General features: G+C 53.1%; 1 protein-coding gene across 9 annotated transcripts in view; it reads right to left on the bottom strand.

Annotated features, from left to right (window-relative positions):
- Nucleotides 1-6,985: 6,985 nt before the first annotated feature.
- The window catches only part of CADM1 (cell adhesion molecule 1), a 153,151-nt gene continuing 144,309 nt past the window's right edge, over nt 6,986-15,827 (bottom strand). For all 9 annotated transcript variants that reach the window (XM_064173127.1, XM_064173129.1, XM_064173130.1 and 6 more), the window contains 2 exons: nt 10,617-10,748; nt 6,986-9,455 (listed from right to left, as the gene is read on the bottom strand). In XM_064173127.1, the coding sequence (XP_064029197.1) occupies nt 9,337-9,455; nt 10,617-10,748 (251 nt within the window). In that variant the 3' untranslated portion in view covers nt 6,986-9,336. The remainder of the gene's footprint in view (nt 9,456-10,616; nt 10,749-15,827) is intronic.

Raw genomic sequence — 15,827 nt, 5'->3', positions numbered from 1 at the left:
CAACCCTGTTTGCCTGTGCTGGTCCCACTGCCCAAAGAGCCAGGAGTGCCCCGGGCTGGTCGGGCAGACACGAGCCAGGCAGTTAACGTGGCGGCAGAGAGAGAATTGGAGCTGTGCTTGACAGCAAATTAGACATTTAAAAAGTGAGGAGAGTGACTGGTGAAGATTAAATGCATTATAGATCTGCTGGAGGAGAGGCAGGCAAGAGAAGGTGGATCATTGACAGCCCTCAGGCAACAGGGTGAAGATTTGTTTACGCAGCGGTGTGTAATCAAGTGGGAATGAATGCCAGGCACGGGGCCTTAATTTTTCATTTGCAATCAGGGCCACGCACACCTCCCTTAGCCACAGCAAAGCAGCAGCTCTCTGCCTGCTCCCTCTCTGCAGCACCCAAGCAGAGGACGTGGCCCAGCCTTATGGGGCTGATGGTGGCCAGGGAGCAGCTGTGCAGGCAGGAGCTGAGCTCCAGGGCACCCTCAGAATGATGCTCCGGGCACTGTGTCCCTTGGCCAGGAGGGAGCCACCTGTCTTGGTTCCCATAGAGATGTTTAGGGAGCGTGACCTGCTTCACCCACTGCCTCTGGACATAGGGCACCAGGATGGGGGGGTGAGGGTGGTGGTGCTGGGATGCTGTGCCCAGGCTGGAGCCTGCTCTTCTTTCCAAAGGCTGTTTTACAAGGCTGGGAAAATAAACAATCATCCCAAAGTGTGAAATCTCACACATCACTTGTGGCTCCTCCAGACTTGTTGAAAGGCCTCTAGGAAGAGGTGTTGATGCCAACCAAGTTCATCGCTGGGAAACATGGAAGAGCCTGCAGAATTCAAGTGCCTGGGACATGGCATGAATGAGAGGCAGGCTGCAGGACCAGGATGGTGTGGGAGATGAAGGAAAAGGCTCTGCCCCAGCAAAGGGGGCACTGGGCAGCTGTGCTGGTGACAGTCAAAGAGTCCAGGCAGAGAAAATGGGAAGCTGGCCACGGTCACAGAAATTCAGCAAAGAGGAGATGCAGAGAGAGAAGGGTGCAAAGGAGCAGGGGGAGGAGAGCACAGGGAGAGTCGCAGGCTGGAGATTACCTTCTCCATCTGATTGAAATTCCTCTGCAGCTGCCATGTTGAGGAGCTGCTGCCAACCTGTCGCTGGTGCGCAGACGGGAGCGGGGCTGGAGGCAGCGAGGTGCTGGCCCCGAGGGAGGCTGGAGAGCTGAGAACAGAGGAGAGCTGAGGGCGTGTGATCAAATATTCCCTTTACTCCTGGCAGCTTTCACATCTCCTGCTTGCTCATCTGGTGCGTGCCTGCTCCGGGCGTGCTCGGGCGGGCGAAGTGGCCCCGTGCTGCTCACCCTGCTTGTCACAGCAAGGAGGCCGACACAAGGGCTCCCGGGCAGGGACGCTGCTGCCCTGCTGGATGCTCACCCTTTGGGTGCAGGCAGAAGGCTCCACACCCTAAACACCAACTCTCAGCACCCCAGCTGCACAGGGAGCCTCATGGAGGGGCAAAGGCAGTGAAGGAATCCCACCCCTGTGCAGCTCCTTGGGAAAGAGGAGGGCATCCCTCTCATCCCAGAACTGAAAGGCTCCAGCCCAGCAAAGCACTGAAGGGCACAGGGAGTCCCAGTGGCTCTGGAACTCTTTCATCAGGGGCTTGGCACTCCTGGACCAGGGCATGGGACAGCCTGCAGCAGCTCCACAAAGCCATTTGCTGAGGGAAAGTGTGGGGAGGCAGGAGAAGGCCTTGCTTAAGGCACAGTCTTAGGACAGAAGCAAACCCCCACAGAGCTGCTGAACACCCCCACTCCTCTGAGGAAGCTCAGTTCCCATTGCACATGGCTGTGAGAGTTACCAAAACTAGCCTGGGATCATCCAGCACCCTCAGATCCCTCCTGCCTTGGATGTGAGCAACCAGAAGCTGCTGAGCTGCACCAGGCCCTATCTTCCTTCTATCTACATCCTGCATCACTGCCTCACCGACCCTCTCTACTCCTACTCTACCTACACTGCTTCAGGACAGGCATTTGGAGCACTGCTGCTGTCCTGCAGAAGAGGGTAGGAAGCTGGAGCCGAGAGCTGAGGCTGTGGGGAAGAGGCAGAGACATGCAGCTTAAAACTGACTGCAGTTTAGCTGGACCTCAGCTGACAGTGAAATGGACAGAGAGCTCTGCAGCCAGTGGCTGCACGGCTCTGAGGCACTGGCAGGTTCTTCAGAGCAGAGTGAGTGAGTCTGTCCATCTGTCTATCCATCCATCCATCCATGAGTCCATCCATCCATCCATCCATCCATCCATCCATCCATCCATCCATCCATCCTCTCACCTCTGGAGGTGACTGAGAGGGAAACAGATATAGAAGGCTGGGAGGGGAGAGAAAGAAGCAGATAGAACAGGAGGACATGAAATCATAGAATGGTTAAGATCACCAAGTGTGGCCATTCTGTAGCTCTACCAAGTCTGGTGCTGAACCAAGTCCCCCAGCAGCACATCACTGCCTGCTTGAGACACCTCTAGGGATGGGAATCCAACCCCCATGCTCTTGCCAGGCTGAGCAGAGGCTCATTCCACTCAGCACCCCACCATCAGCAGAGGTGCTGCAGGAGAAGGGCTGGTGATGCCCATCTCATGGCATCTCAGAGAGCTTTCTCTCTAGGAGCTCCCTCCTCCCTTGGGGAGAAGCTGGGGCTGTGCTCTGCCCCCTTGCCCCCTGCTTCAGAACTCAGTCTCTGCCTGTTTGGTGACTTCCCCTTGCTTGTTGATTTTAACTGAGGTTTGTTTATTTCACTTCACTTAGCTTATTTCACTGCACTTTATTTAACCACATTTTGTTTATTTACCTAACGTTTGTTTATTTAACTGAAGCTGACCGAGGAGTCTCTGCAATTTACAGGGCAGCAGCAGGTCTGGCAGAGCTTTGTCTGCGAGTAAAACCTTCTTTCCTTGGTGCCTTCCCTGTAAGCATCAGTCAAGAGCCCACTGCCCTGCCAGCTCTACTCCCACTTTCCGGGGAGAGCCTTTGCTGTGCAGCCAGCAGTGGCCCCACGGCTGCCGTTGGGAGCCAGGCATGGCTGCTTCAAACTTTTATTGACTGGAATGATTTTCTCATTTGCACTGATTTAGATGTTAAAATATCAGCCAGAATGGTGCTTTTTAGATGGGATTTGGGTTGGGTTTTTTCCCCCCCTTCCCCGAAATTACACATCCAGATAAAGCAGGTTCATTGAAACTCAGAGGAGGGCAGTGTGTGTGAGGGAGATAATCTGCTGCAAATGGTTGGCAAATTGAAACGCCCAGACCGATAGTCCTGCTCTGCCCGGGCTCCAGCCGAGCTGGTTCCAGCTCCTGTGCTGTAAGCACCGCGAATATCCCCAGCGCTCGCTGCCAGGCTGCTTTGCTCTTACCTTCGAGGCTCAACATGCAGCCCGAACGCGTAATGGTCCCCAGGAGCAGAGCTGCTGCTGTTGCACAGGGACCAGCTTCCAGCATCTCCTCTCATCCACATCTGCTTCCTCCTATCCCGGAGCGGGAGGCCGTGCAGTGGGGGCAGGTCCCCGCAATCGATGCCATGTGCAGGAATTATCCACGAGGCACTCAGCGGCCGCTGCCTGCTGGGCGGGATCGGAGCCGCAGCAGAAGCCATTAGCCCCTTGTCAGGACCCTCTGATGAGCAGCCAGTGCCCAGCGCAGATCGATGCTGCCAGTGGCCACCCCTCACCCCAGCTCTCCCCTGCAGTTTTTAACAAGTACGTTTCCATCCTCCAGCCCAGACCCTGGATGTGTTCTGCTGCTGTCACCCACATGCCATTTCTCACTCAGAACTTCACGTGGCGGAAGCCTGGACTTGTAGCCAGGTCAGCCTGGCAGAAAGGGTGGGCATTGTGCAGGGCAGAGTCAGACACTCAGCAGAAAGAGTTCCTCCTCCTATTTGGTTGAAATAAATATCAAAACTAAAGTCACACAGAGCACTTGTGCTGTCTGGAGGAGCTGGCCTGCGTGACTTGGGCAAGCACCACCTGCCTGTTTTAAGCAAGGACCATTTCCATCTGTTTCATAATCTCCCTGGCACTGTCCCCAGGGCTTTTTGGTGACAAAGGCTTAAGAACTGGACTTAACACACAGCCTAGGAGTGGGCTCGGGGCTGTGACACTCATGCTCAGCTGATGGCTACTGCTTTGGTTTGGGAAATCATCCTGAAAGCCTTGGACCACTGATAGCCCAACCGACAGAATTGGTTACGTTAATGCCTGAGAACCGACATGCCCTGCCCGGATGCCCAGCAGCAAAGCCTGCTGGCCTGGCAAGCCCTGCCTGGCAGAGCAATGTCAGCTGTGTGAACCAGGGCACAGGGAAACCCTGCAAGTTGTTAAGCCCTAGCAGAGCAACTCAAAGAGGTTCCTGAGACAGTTGAGTTCCCTGCGTGGTGCTCAGTGGTCAGACAAACAGCTGCTGCCTGCACTGACAGTGCACAGCTGGATAGGGGATGCTGATGCCAGTCTGAGCCGCATGGGAAGAAGGGTTAAGCTGTGGTTGTCCACGCAACTCTCCCTGCTCCCAGGGGAGGCAGAAATCAGAACCTTTTGAAGCTGCAGCTCAGTAAATCTGTGATCTTTGCAAGCAGCTCTCCCTCTTTGGGCCCTTTCCCGAACAGATGGATGCTGCGGCGTGAAATTGCCAAGATTAAAGGCGGCAGCGGTTTCACACGGCTGGCCAGGGAGCTGCTGGGCCATGCCAGGTCGAGGCTCCAGAAGCTTGGCAAGGACCCTGCTCAGAACTCACAGAAGGTGAACAGCCTGCGAGCAGGGCACAGAGGCTCTGGCCAGCCCACAGACAATGAGGAACGTCTGGGTCCAGGCCACACTTGGCCATAAATAAGTGATGGACCTCTGGCAGGCAGCTGCTTCACTCTCATCGAAGCTCAGCTGGCAGCAGGGACCATGACTGGATTCTTACTGGGCTGTTAATTCCCATCACACTTCTTTGGGGGGTGACCCTGGAAAGGCGACAGCTGTAAAGGTGTGATGTTGACACCTTGACCACTTCATCCTTCTACTGAGTGAGGAAGTCTGGGCAGCTCAGGACAGAACCCTACAAGAGACTGTGTGTGGCACAAGATGCCACCCCTGCTCCCCTGGCTGCTGTCATTGCCAGGTAAAATGCATCAGATGCCATCACTGAATGTTGTTGAGCAACTCTTGGAGCTGTGCCACCACCTGCATGACCATAACTATAAAGGGTTCAAGGGAAAGGGGAACAGGAATCAGCTGGGAGCAGAATTCAGCTGTGACACCACAAGAGTGTGATGCAATTAGCCCTGGTTTGCAGAGGACAAGAACAGCACCAGGGACCTGGACTGGAAGATCCTGAGGGCATTGATTACAATATAGCAGCTCTGCTCCTCTTCATCTCGTGGCAGAAAGGGCAGAGCTGCTCCTCCTGCTTTGCTCTGGGTGTCACAACTCCTGTCAGAACAATCTCATTTCCCACAGCACTGTCACCAGTGCAGGAGCTCTGCAGAGCTGAGCTCTGCCCCTCCGGATGCCGGTGGCATGCAGCAGTGTTTGCACACAGGTGGTGCTCTTGGTGGGATCTTTTCAGCAGAAAGCAGTTTTCCTCCTCTTCTTTTCTCCAAACCAGCAAAGATTGATGCTACTAATTTTGGGTTTGCAGCTGCCTTAGAACCTGCTTCCAGGGCGGAACTGGAGAGAATGATGCCAGGCTCAGCAGTAGCTATGCTGTAACTGAACTCTGGCAAAAGGGTTCTTGGTGGCAGCTTCTCACTGGGCTCTGCTGCTTTGAGGGGAACCAACAGCAGAGACTGATTTGGAATTCTGGAGCCTTTTAAAAGGCAATGCAAGAAAACCTGGCAACAACCAGGATGGAGCTGGAGACAGACATGGGTGAAGGAGGTCACAGAGCTCAGCACTCACCTGCTGCTGTGGGATTTCAATATTTGTCTGCTGTGAGCAGCTCATGTCTGGGGCTGCCCCCACTGCGGCTCAGGGTTACAGAGCTGTTTGCTCCCGAGGTAAACACCAGTGTGGAATGAACAGCAGAAGACATCACAGCAGCACTGCTGACTTTAGGCCACGCTTCCAGCTGCTCACAGCAAGGCTAAGCCTGGAGATTAACTAACCCGAGAGGACATCCGCTAGGGGAAAGGGGAGGTGCTGGGAGCACGGGGGAATGGGAAGTGCTGCTGGTATTCTGCTGCTCCAAGAGAACAATCTGATTCCAGCCATGTTGAACCTTCCCATGCCAGGCAGCATCCCACTGGGCAGAGAGTACAGATCCATTGGGATGATACAGAAAGGCTTTACCCAAACCCACAGAAAGGTGAGTGCTTGGCAGCTCAGCCCTCACCATTGCATGCCCATAGGCTTGGACCTTCTCACTACTGCGTGTCCTTTGGCTTGGATCTTTGGGTTAGACAAGGATGTCTGTGGGACTTGAGCATCTCTTGTACGAAGGAAGAGTGAGAACTGAGGTTGCTTGGTCTTGAGAAGGCTGAGAGGATCTTATCAATGTCTATAAATATCTGAGGGGTGGGGGGTGAGAAAAAGGTGCCAGGCTCTTTTTGGTGGTGCCCAGTGACAGGACAAGGAACAAGGGCTACAAGCAAGAACCCAGGGAGTTCCTCCTTAACACGAGGAAACACTTCTTGGGGTGAGGGGACTGCAGCCCTGGAGCAGGCTGTCCTGAGAGGTTGTGGAGTCTCTGACTCCGGAGACTTTCAAGACCCACATGGATGCATTCCAATCTGACCTGCCCTGGGTGATCCTAATCTGGCAGGGGGCTTGGACTGGCTGATCTCTAGAGGTTCCTTCCAAACCTTAACATTCTGTGATCCTGGGACCTTCTTACCATCAGATGCTCTTTGGCCTGGACAATCATCATCATTGCCAGATTCTGTAACCTGCTCAGCACCACCCCTGCAGCAGCAGGTGAGCCAAGGGTCCCGGTAAGGGCAGGGGATAAGGAGGGCACAAGCGAGCTGCAGCTTTGTAACATTAATGTTTTTTATTAAGAAGACAGATATCTTATAGTACTTCTTTTCCTTTGTAAAAATGGGATACATGAACCAATACAAAATGTGAATGGGCAGAGATGGATATGTACTTCCTTACACTGTAACATCTTCCATGGACACCTTAAAACAGAACTGGCCTAAGGGGAAAAAAACTCAAGAGGCCGGGTGAATAAAGAACAAGGTTGTTTATCATCGGCTCGGGCGTCCTTCACTCCCAGCACTCCTCTAAACAAGGTTGTTCTTTCTTCACGCTTCAAACTCCTAATGATCTAAAGCTGTACAAAGTAATACTCAACAATACATTTCAAACAGTGCACTGGATACTGAGGAAAAGTACAGAAACCAATATACAACTAAAATGCGAATTTCCTGCTTTTTGATCCTGCTTTCATTTCCTTCTTGGTTTTGTTGTTCGGTTTTGTTTGCCTTTTTTTTTTTTTGTTTGTTGTTGTTGTTGTGTTGTTTTTTGTTTTTTTTTCCCAATGTGTGGGGCCGAAATTTTGCCAATCTACCTGAGACGGAAAAAACACCAAAACACATGAACCTGAGACATGTCAACATCGTAAGTCAAAGTTACATCGGTCACACTGCACTAGGAACACTTCCAAAACAAAGATGGGCTGCTCACAACCAGGACGCCGCCCCCGCGCCCCGCGGGCGAGGAAAGGACACCCCTCCCCCCGCCCCCACTCCAACCTGCTGACTGCTTCTCACCACGGTGTGGTTTGGCAATGGTGCTGAAGGCTCAGAAAAGAGCTGCGCTCGACACGAGAAAGGGACATCCCCGCAAGGGTCTTCTCCTGAGGAGGGGAAGGGGCAGAACGCCGCTGCAGGACGGAGGCGCTCAGCGCCCGCGGACCACCCCCTTCCCCCAGGACTCCCTCCCGCACTGCCACGGTTCTGCCAAAACCAATCCGAACAAACAGATAAAATAATAAATGCACAAACCCACTCCCCTCAAACACCCGAAAAGAAACCAAACCTGACGCTAGATTAATGCTTCCCTTAAATAAACCCGCAGACATTTTCCACAGAAACACAGGTAAAAGAAAGAAAGAAAACGAACAAAAAAAGGATTGCTCTAAATCCACGATTCCTCACCAAAAAAGAGTCAGCAGACGCAATCTGACCACCACCTTCTCCCCGCTCTGGTCCTGATCTCCCTAGAGTCTCGGTTTCACCTATGGCTTTAGAAGTCAGTGAGCGCTGGCGTTGGACGCAGGTTCCCACCTTTACTCAGCGGCTGTTAAAAAGGCGACGGCGCTGGCCCGGCCGTGCCGGGGGCTCGGCTCCAGCTGGGGCGAAGGCGATCGCCCCCCCCCCGTGCCCTGCGCCTGCGGAAGGAGGGGGGAGGATGGCAAAAGAAGAGTGCCTGCAGCCCCCTGTCCCGTGGGAGGGCTACGTCTGTCCCACAGAGCGGGTGGGGAGCTGAGCAAGCAGAACGAAGCGGCAAAGGGCCCGAGCCAGCGTCCCTGCCGAGCCTGGTCGGGAGTGGGGCACCTCTGAGCAGGCTCCGTGCCCCTGCTGGGAGGAAAACTCCCAGGCTCCTGCTGGGAGGCTCCTGCTCCTGCTCCCACCCGTGCCTGTGCCGAGCTCCAGCCTTGTGCCGAGTCGCCGCCAGGGAAAGCACCAGAAGCAGCTGTGGGCAGCCACGAACGGCTCCTCGCCGTCTGCGCATCCAAGCCTTCGTGACGATGAAGGGGATGGGACATGGGCACACTGGACTGTGAACTACGGAATCTAAAATGTGCTGGTTCTCCCCCGATGAGCTCGAGTGCTGAACGCAAAACGGTGAAGAGAAAAAAGAAAGAGAAACACCTTCAAAGAAACCCAACTACTGCACGGGGCCCCAGCAGGCAGCGCTGGGAACAGAACAGGAAAGGGGAAACGAAGAGCCACAGAAACCCGAAGGGAGCTAACGCACAGAAGCTCCTCTTCTTCCCAGCCTCCCCCCCCCGACCCCGACGAACAGAAATTAAAACAAGGCACAGAATCTTCTGCAAATGACTTCACTAAACTAAATCCAAGCTGGACTTGGCCAAAAAAAGAAAACCCAAACAAACTGAGGTGTCGAACAGCAGAGTGTACTTTACGAGGAATATTTTTACACAGCAAATCCCGGACCCTCCCAGCCTTGCACAACTTCTCCTCCTCCTCCTCCTCCTCCTCTTCCTCCTCCCACTGGCTTTTTTTTTCTCTAAGAAAAAACAAAAGAAAAGACACAAGCTGGTTGCAACCTCCCACATCACTGTCTCTGTAGCGTTTAAATAGGGCCAGTAGTAACCGTCCACGGTTGGACACCTCATGGAGACCAAGGCTGCTCTAGATGAAGTACTCTTTCTTCTCCTCGGAGTTGTTCTGTCCTCCCTCTGCGTTGATGATGGCTGTGTCTGCGTCGGCCGCATCATCTGCTCCTTTGGCTTCGTGGGTGAAGTATGTACCTGGGAGGGAAGCAGAGGGCTCTGCAAGGTGCTACGACAGCGAGCAACGAAGCCGTGAGCAGGAAGGGAGAAGCATGGATGGAAGATGTGCAAATAGCAGGCTGGGCACAGAAAGAATAATGCCAGGAAGGAACCTGGCTGATGCTGCCCAGTGTAGGAGCTCCCAGCTCCGGACACTCTGGGAACAGACGGTGCCAAAATCCCCAAGGCCAACCACACGTCAGGCATTGACATCCCCGCTCCCATGAGCAGTGGAGTGTCACGTTTTGCGGTGTCTCACTCAGAAAAGAAATTAGGTCACAGCCATTTCCCCCTCTCAGAAGCACACAAGGATCAGTAAAATTGCATTTTATGCTTTACCTAAAGGAGAGAAATCTCTCAGCTCTGCTTTCTCCCTCCTCTAATGTGCTTTAGGGTTGTTTTTTTCCGTTTCTTCTCTCTTCTCAAGATCATCCACCCCATCCCAGCCATGGCTGTGACCAGCCCCCATCCTTCTCCACAGGTATTGTGTAAACCCTGCTTGATGCTAAATCCTTTCTGCAAATGTGCATGTGAGATGATGGTCACAGTTCTGGGGGTTTGGATTTGCTCTGAAAGCTGCAACAAGTGCCTGTGCTGCAACAAGGTTTTACACAGAGCCAAGGCAGTGTGGCACACACGTGTCAGCTCAGGTCAGCTGGGGTTTGTTAAGGACCTCCCTAGCCTCATGTTCATGGTGAGCTGGTGGCCACCTTTGGAATAAGCTGAGCCTGAGCAGCTCCCTGCAGTGCTGCACACAGGAAATGCTGCCCCTGGGACCAGCAGGAGGCAGCGGTGGTGCAGCTCTTTGGAAAGAGCTCAGCATGAGTAGCTGCTCCAGAAAGAGAACAAGACCTCATCTTCAGGTATGCTGCTGCCAAAGTGCCCTGGAAAGGACACCACCTCCACTGGTACCCACACTCACTTTGCCAGTAGATGGGCCAGTCTGTGGGGCAAACCTCTGTCTCCTTGCCCTCAGCCCTGGGTACACATGACACCAACAGCTGGCTCCAGCCTTCCTCCCTGTCCTATGCCCAGACATTCTTCCAGAGCAGCAATGTGGGCTCTTGCCTTGGGCATCACCTCGAGTGCCACACACAAGCACCACATCCTCTCACTTCCCAGTTCCAGGCTTTGTCTTACCTTTATGTCTGGCAAAATATCGCCCTAAAATGATGAGCAGGCAAAGCATGGCAAACACGACCACGGCCACAACGCCCCCGACCACCGCGTGGTCCACGCTCCGGATCACCCCTTCCTCACCCGCACGGGAATCTGTTGAGATCAGAAGAGGAATAAGAATTTGGGACTTACTGCGCTGTGCTCTGAAGGGTTGGGCTGCAGCTGTTCTCAGGACTGGAAAAGCCACCCTGGTGCTCTCCAGAGGGAAAGGGGTGAAGCACAGAACTAGCTAGGCAGATGAGTTCGGGCAGAGGAGCTCTGTCCTGAGCTGAACTGATCTGCAGCTCGACCCGCAAGGTGCCCTCCGCTACAAGCAGCAGCACTACAACTATGCAGGTGGAAGATAGCTGGGAGAAGGACAGGAGAGATGGAGTCGTTGGTGGGGATATATTCTGGGAATTTCTCTAGAAGCCTTCCCAAAGGTCACCCTCCCAGGGGATGGGGCACAGGGAACAGCAGCACCACAGGGCAGCGTTCGTCGTTGGCTCAGGAGAAACACCACCAGTGAGTGCCCTGGTGAAAACACTTCGACTTTGGCCCAGAAAGCTCCTCACCAAGAAACGACCAAGCCGGCAAGTGAAGACGTTTGCAACCATCCTCTCCCCAACCCTTAACCATGCCCCTTGCTGTTCCACGCAGCTCTCCACGTCCAGAGACATGAAGCTGCTGGCCCGAGCTCTAAGCAGCTCTTCAGGAGCGGAAAGGCAGCACCAACTGCGCGGTGCCTCCGACTGCTGCATTTCTTCCCCTCCTCACCGTGCAATTCCTTTTCTTCCCTAAGCGCCTCTCCCCCGGGATGCCGGCAGAGGGATGAGGGATGTGGCGGGGGCGCGGCTCGGCGCCGGGCCCCGCTGAGCTGCGGCCGTGTGAAGTGGATGGATAGCAGGGTAAACAATTTTAATTTAAGAACGCGGCTACATCAGCCCTTGCTGCAACCCTAATGGCAACGCAGATTTATAAGGCAGTAAAACCCAATTATTCTCCCGTTGATTAATACATTAACATTTTGGAATAGAAGCTAAACCATTGTCTCCTCCTTTTTTTTTCCCCCTTCTATTGAGTCAAGCGCGACACCTCCATTAAAATGATTTACCAGCCCTACCTCACAATTTAAGCACAGCAGCAACAGAAACGGTAAAAATCCTTTAACTTTACATGATTTGTGAAGTCAGATGTGAAGGATTTACCATTTAAATCTTTCACTACAAGAAGCACATGGCCCATAAATCTGTCCGGCACGCTGCTGCCCGGGCACCTCGCAGAAATGCGTTCTGCCAGCGCGGCTCAGAGTGCAAATGCAAGTCAATTTTTAAGAAAGATTTATCTCCGTCTCCCTCCACAGCACAGAGCAAATCTCTGAAGCCTCCACCTCTAATAATATTTGAAGTTTATCGATCAAGCGTACAGCTCCGTGACAGCTGAAGGTAATGGTGCTCTTTTGAGCCGAAACCTGATACAAAGCTTGGGAGCAGCAGCCTGGGATTTACGCTTTCCATCGATATTTCCAATTCTGCTCCAAGATTAAGGACTGAGGGACCCAAGTAAATAACTCGTGACTGAGAGCACCATAAAGTGCCCTTTAATTAAAACAATTTAAGAGAGGAAAAAAAAAACAACCCAAACAACCCAACAACCCCTTGAGTGGTTCTTTGAATAACTTCAAAATGCAGGAGCCCTGGTACGGGATGCCTGGGCTGGGAACGGGGTGAGGAGCCAGAGCAGAGTCCCTGCCAGATAAAAACTGTCCCAGAGAAGCTCAAAATTGGGGCAAAAAAGAAAAGAGCCTAACTGCAAAGCAGAGGCGTTCCCAGCCACGTCACCTACACCCGAGGGAAATGGGCAACCCTGGGCAGCTAGCACCTAAAAGCAGCCTTTTGCCTCCCTTAATCCTAGCCCTTGAGGAGCTGCTCACCGTAACACAAGCAGACCTGACTCAGCTGCTGGAGCAGCTGCTCCAGACAAGCTCCACTCCACTTTTATTTCATTTGTTCAGAACCTCAGCACCCAGCCCAGCTGGGCTGCTTGAAGGAGACAGCCATGTCCCAGCCCAGGAGGATGGATTGCTCGCTGACATCTGGAGCAGCTGAAGGGGCATAAACACACAGCTCTGTAATGTGCCTCCAGCAGGCTTTTGCATCATGAGATGTTTTTTCCACAATCACCATAAATTTAAGCTCTGGAAAGATGAAGCCTGAGTGCTCTCACCCTGGCAGCCTTGGTGCCACCACACCCACCGTGGCTGCACAGCCAAGTCTGGCTTACTGAAAGCTGTGCCAGAGCCTCCATTGTGGCGTCCCTTTATGTCCCAAAGGCCAGAGGCTGCAGCTCTGAGGAGCAGCAGCACCATCCCCTGCTTGTCTCTGCAGGTTAAGTGGGCAGAAGGTCTGGCTTAAAATAACTCTGCTGCATTCAGAGGCATCAAAACACTTATCCAGAAAAAAAACCACCTCGGAGCTTCTCCACATGGCATCATTTTGCTCTCCAAACTACCTGCAGTTTCTAAGACAAAACATCAGATCTGTGACTTTTTAAAAGTGCATCTTCTGTCCTTTTCTACTGCTTAAAGAGAAAAGTGAAACCAAGACATCCTGAGAGGGCAGGGCCCACGACCCCGGAGCAGAGGCAGTGCTAACAACTCTTAGGTACAGCTATCCAGTGAGAGGCTTGTCCTCCAGGAGCTGCTCCAGGGTGACCCCAGCCCCTTTGCTGCTATTCCTCCACATTTCCTCCTTGCACCATCTCCAACATCTCATCCAACTGCACATGCCCTGATGTCAACCTGCTCCGAGCACCTCCACTTGCACTCCAGCAGCATGTGCAGGACCCTTCCCTTCCCTGCCACTCCTCATTTCCCTGGGAATTAAGAGGAAAGTGCCAGGTCTATGGAGCAAGTAATAATTCTCCACATTTCATAGAATCAGTGAGGGTTGGAAGGGACCACAAGGATCATCTAGTTCCAACCCCCCTGCCATGGGCAGGGACACCCTACCCTAGATCAGGCTGGCCAGAGCCCTGTCCAGCCTGGATGCACCAAGAAAGTGAGGTTTGACCTCAAAAACTGGATTCTGCTGCAGACTGCTGTCTCCAATTCACAAAAGCCATCCCTGCCTCATCTCTGCGATTAAAGCAGGAATCACAACTTCATTACTGAAGAGGGAGCAGATGAGATGGCAGCAACTGACAAAATGCCACATTATTTGCTAATCCTAATATGTTATTCTTCCCCAAGATTTGCTTTTCTCAGCATCAATTCAATTATAGATGCTACAAATCCTTCTGACATTTAATTCCCTCTTGTCAGAGAGTGGTAAATGTACACAGGCAGCGCTTTCCCATTAAGATGTTAATATATACTGGAGCGTGCTGGCCCCCCAAGCCAATCGGCAGGGTTTGCTGTTCTGCCTCCGGTTCTGTGGCGGGCAGGAGGAGGGAGGGAGGAGCGAGGGGAAGGTGCAGACCTGGCAGCGTGTTGTGAGCAACATGTGCACACCTGGGCGGCTACTGGGCGGCTACAGGGCACAGCGGGACCCGCCGGCTGGGGCAGTGCTTTGCTGACACCAAAGCACCTTAAAGGAAAACTGCAGCGACCGTGGCACAGCCCACATGCAACGACTCAGTATCTGCAGAAGAACAGATCACTCTTTCCTTTACGCTGCCGTGAGGAACAGCAGACCTGTGCCCAGCCCTAGAGAGAACTTCCTGGGCTGTGGCATCGAAAGCACCTGCACAAGATGCAGCCCTGCAGACAGCAGCAGAGGACGCAGACCCATTTTGAGCAGTGCCAATGTGAGCCTCTGGAAGTTTGGAATCAGTTTGGGCTGACTGTTGGAGCCACCTGCCCCTGGAGCCAGCAAACAGGAGATGATGCCACTGATGGTCACCCCTGGAGTTTTCCTTTAAACAAGAAATGCAGTTCAGGAGACAGCAGGCAGAGAGAAGAGAAAGGGTTGCTTGGCTGTGTCCTGCTGCTCACCAGCTAACAGAACTTCTGTCTTCCAGCAGCAACACTCAGCTGATGGCCAACTGGGTACCACTCATGGAACCACAGCCAACTAACACCGGTGATTGGAACCTGCAGGCCCTGAGCTATGGGGGGGGGGGCAGTTTGCAAGGGGGACACTTGAAGGAAAAAAAAAAAGGGCAAAGCATTGTTGGTCTGAGGTTTTCTGACACTTCTGCAGTGGCAGTTGTTTAAAAGCAGCCTTCTGTGGGCTGTCTGAAGCCTGTGAGCAGAGCTGGCAGGTTTTAATAGCGCTGCCCTACGAATGTGGGTCAATGCTTGCAGCAAGGCTCAGCAGATGGGAGCCTTTGCTCCTCCCAGCCACTCAATAAAAAGGTTCCACTCAATTCTTTTCTAACGAGGCTTTAAAATATATATAGACACATGCACTGTGCACGTTTGAGCCTGCACTCCTTCCCTAAGTGGCAGCATCTCAAGATGAAGAGTAGGACTGGGCTGAACCTGGCTGACTGGAGCAGCTGATCTTCATTACACCTGCTCTAAAAGCTGCAGACCCATTGAGGTCACACCAGGTTATTTTTAATCTCAGTGCTCCCCTGGCTTTCAGAATGGGGCCTGCACAGCTCCAAGAGCCAAGCTTGGAATTATCCTTGGGCAGGGAGCCCTTGGCACATGAGGGCATCTTGCTATGCCCGAAGGCAGCAGCTCCTTCCTGGTGACATCCTGTGCGGGAGCAGCCAGACTTGGGGCTGAGCTTTGCTTCCAGCCCTTCCCTCACTGCAGGCACCATCCTGAGGGTCATCAAGACCCCCAGCAGCATCTCTGCCCACTCTCCCTGCATGCTCCAGCAGCATGCCTGATTAAGGCTCCTCCATTGCTCAACACCAGAGGGTGAAGCCAATGCAGCATTTGTAGCTGTGGCTATTCTGCCAGCACAGATTTGGGTCCTGTCTTTTTGGGCATCTCTGAGCAGCCCTGAGCTTGTCCTATGCAAACTCGTACTATAAGAGCAAGGAAGTGCCGGGGACCTTAGCAAGAGCAGAGCAGAGATGGTAACTCTGCCTTGGTTGGATTTATTGCTGCACTCCCACTAAAACTAATCTTAATTTTCTGGGTGAAAATTAATTGCAAGCTGTTGCTGTAGGACAGCATGGCCTGAAGTGGTGTCTGTGTGCACCTGGAAAGTCTACACACAACTCCATTAACAGCCA

The sequence above is a fragment of the Pogoniulus pusillus genome, chromosome 38 (genome assembly GCF_015220805.1).
Source record: "Pogoniulus pusillus isolate bPogPus1 chromosome 38, bPogPus1.pri, whole genome shotgun sequence".
In the NCBI taxonomy this organism is placed as follows: domain Eukaryota; kingdom Metazoa; phylum Chordata; class Aves; order Piciformes; family Lybiidae; genus Pogoniulus; species Pogoniulus pusillus.
This window is presented reverse-complemented; position numbering and strand designations above follow the sequence as displayed.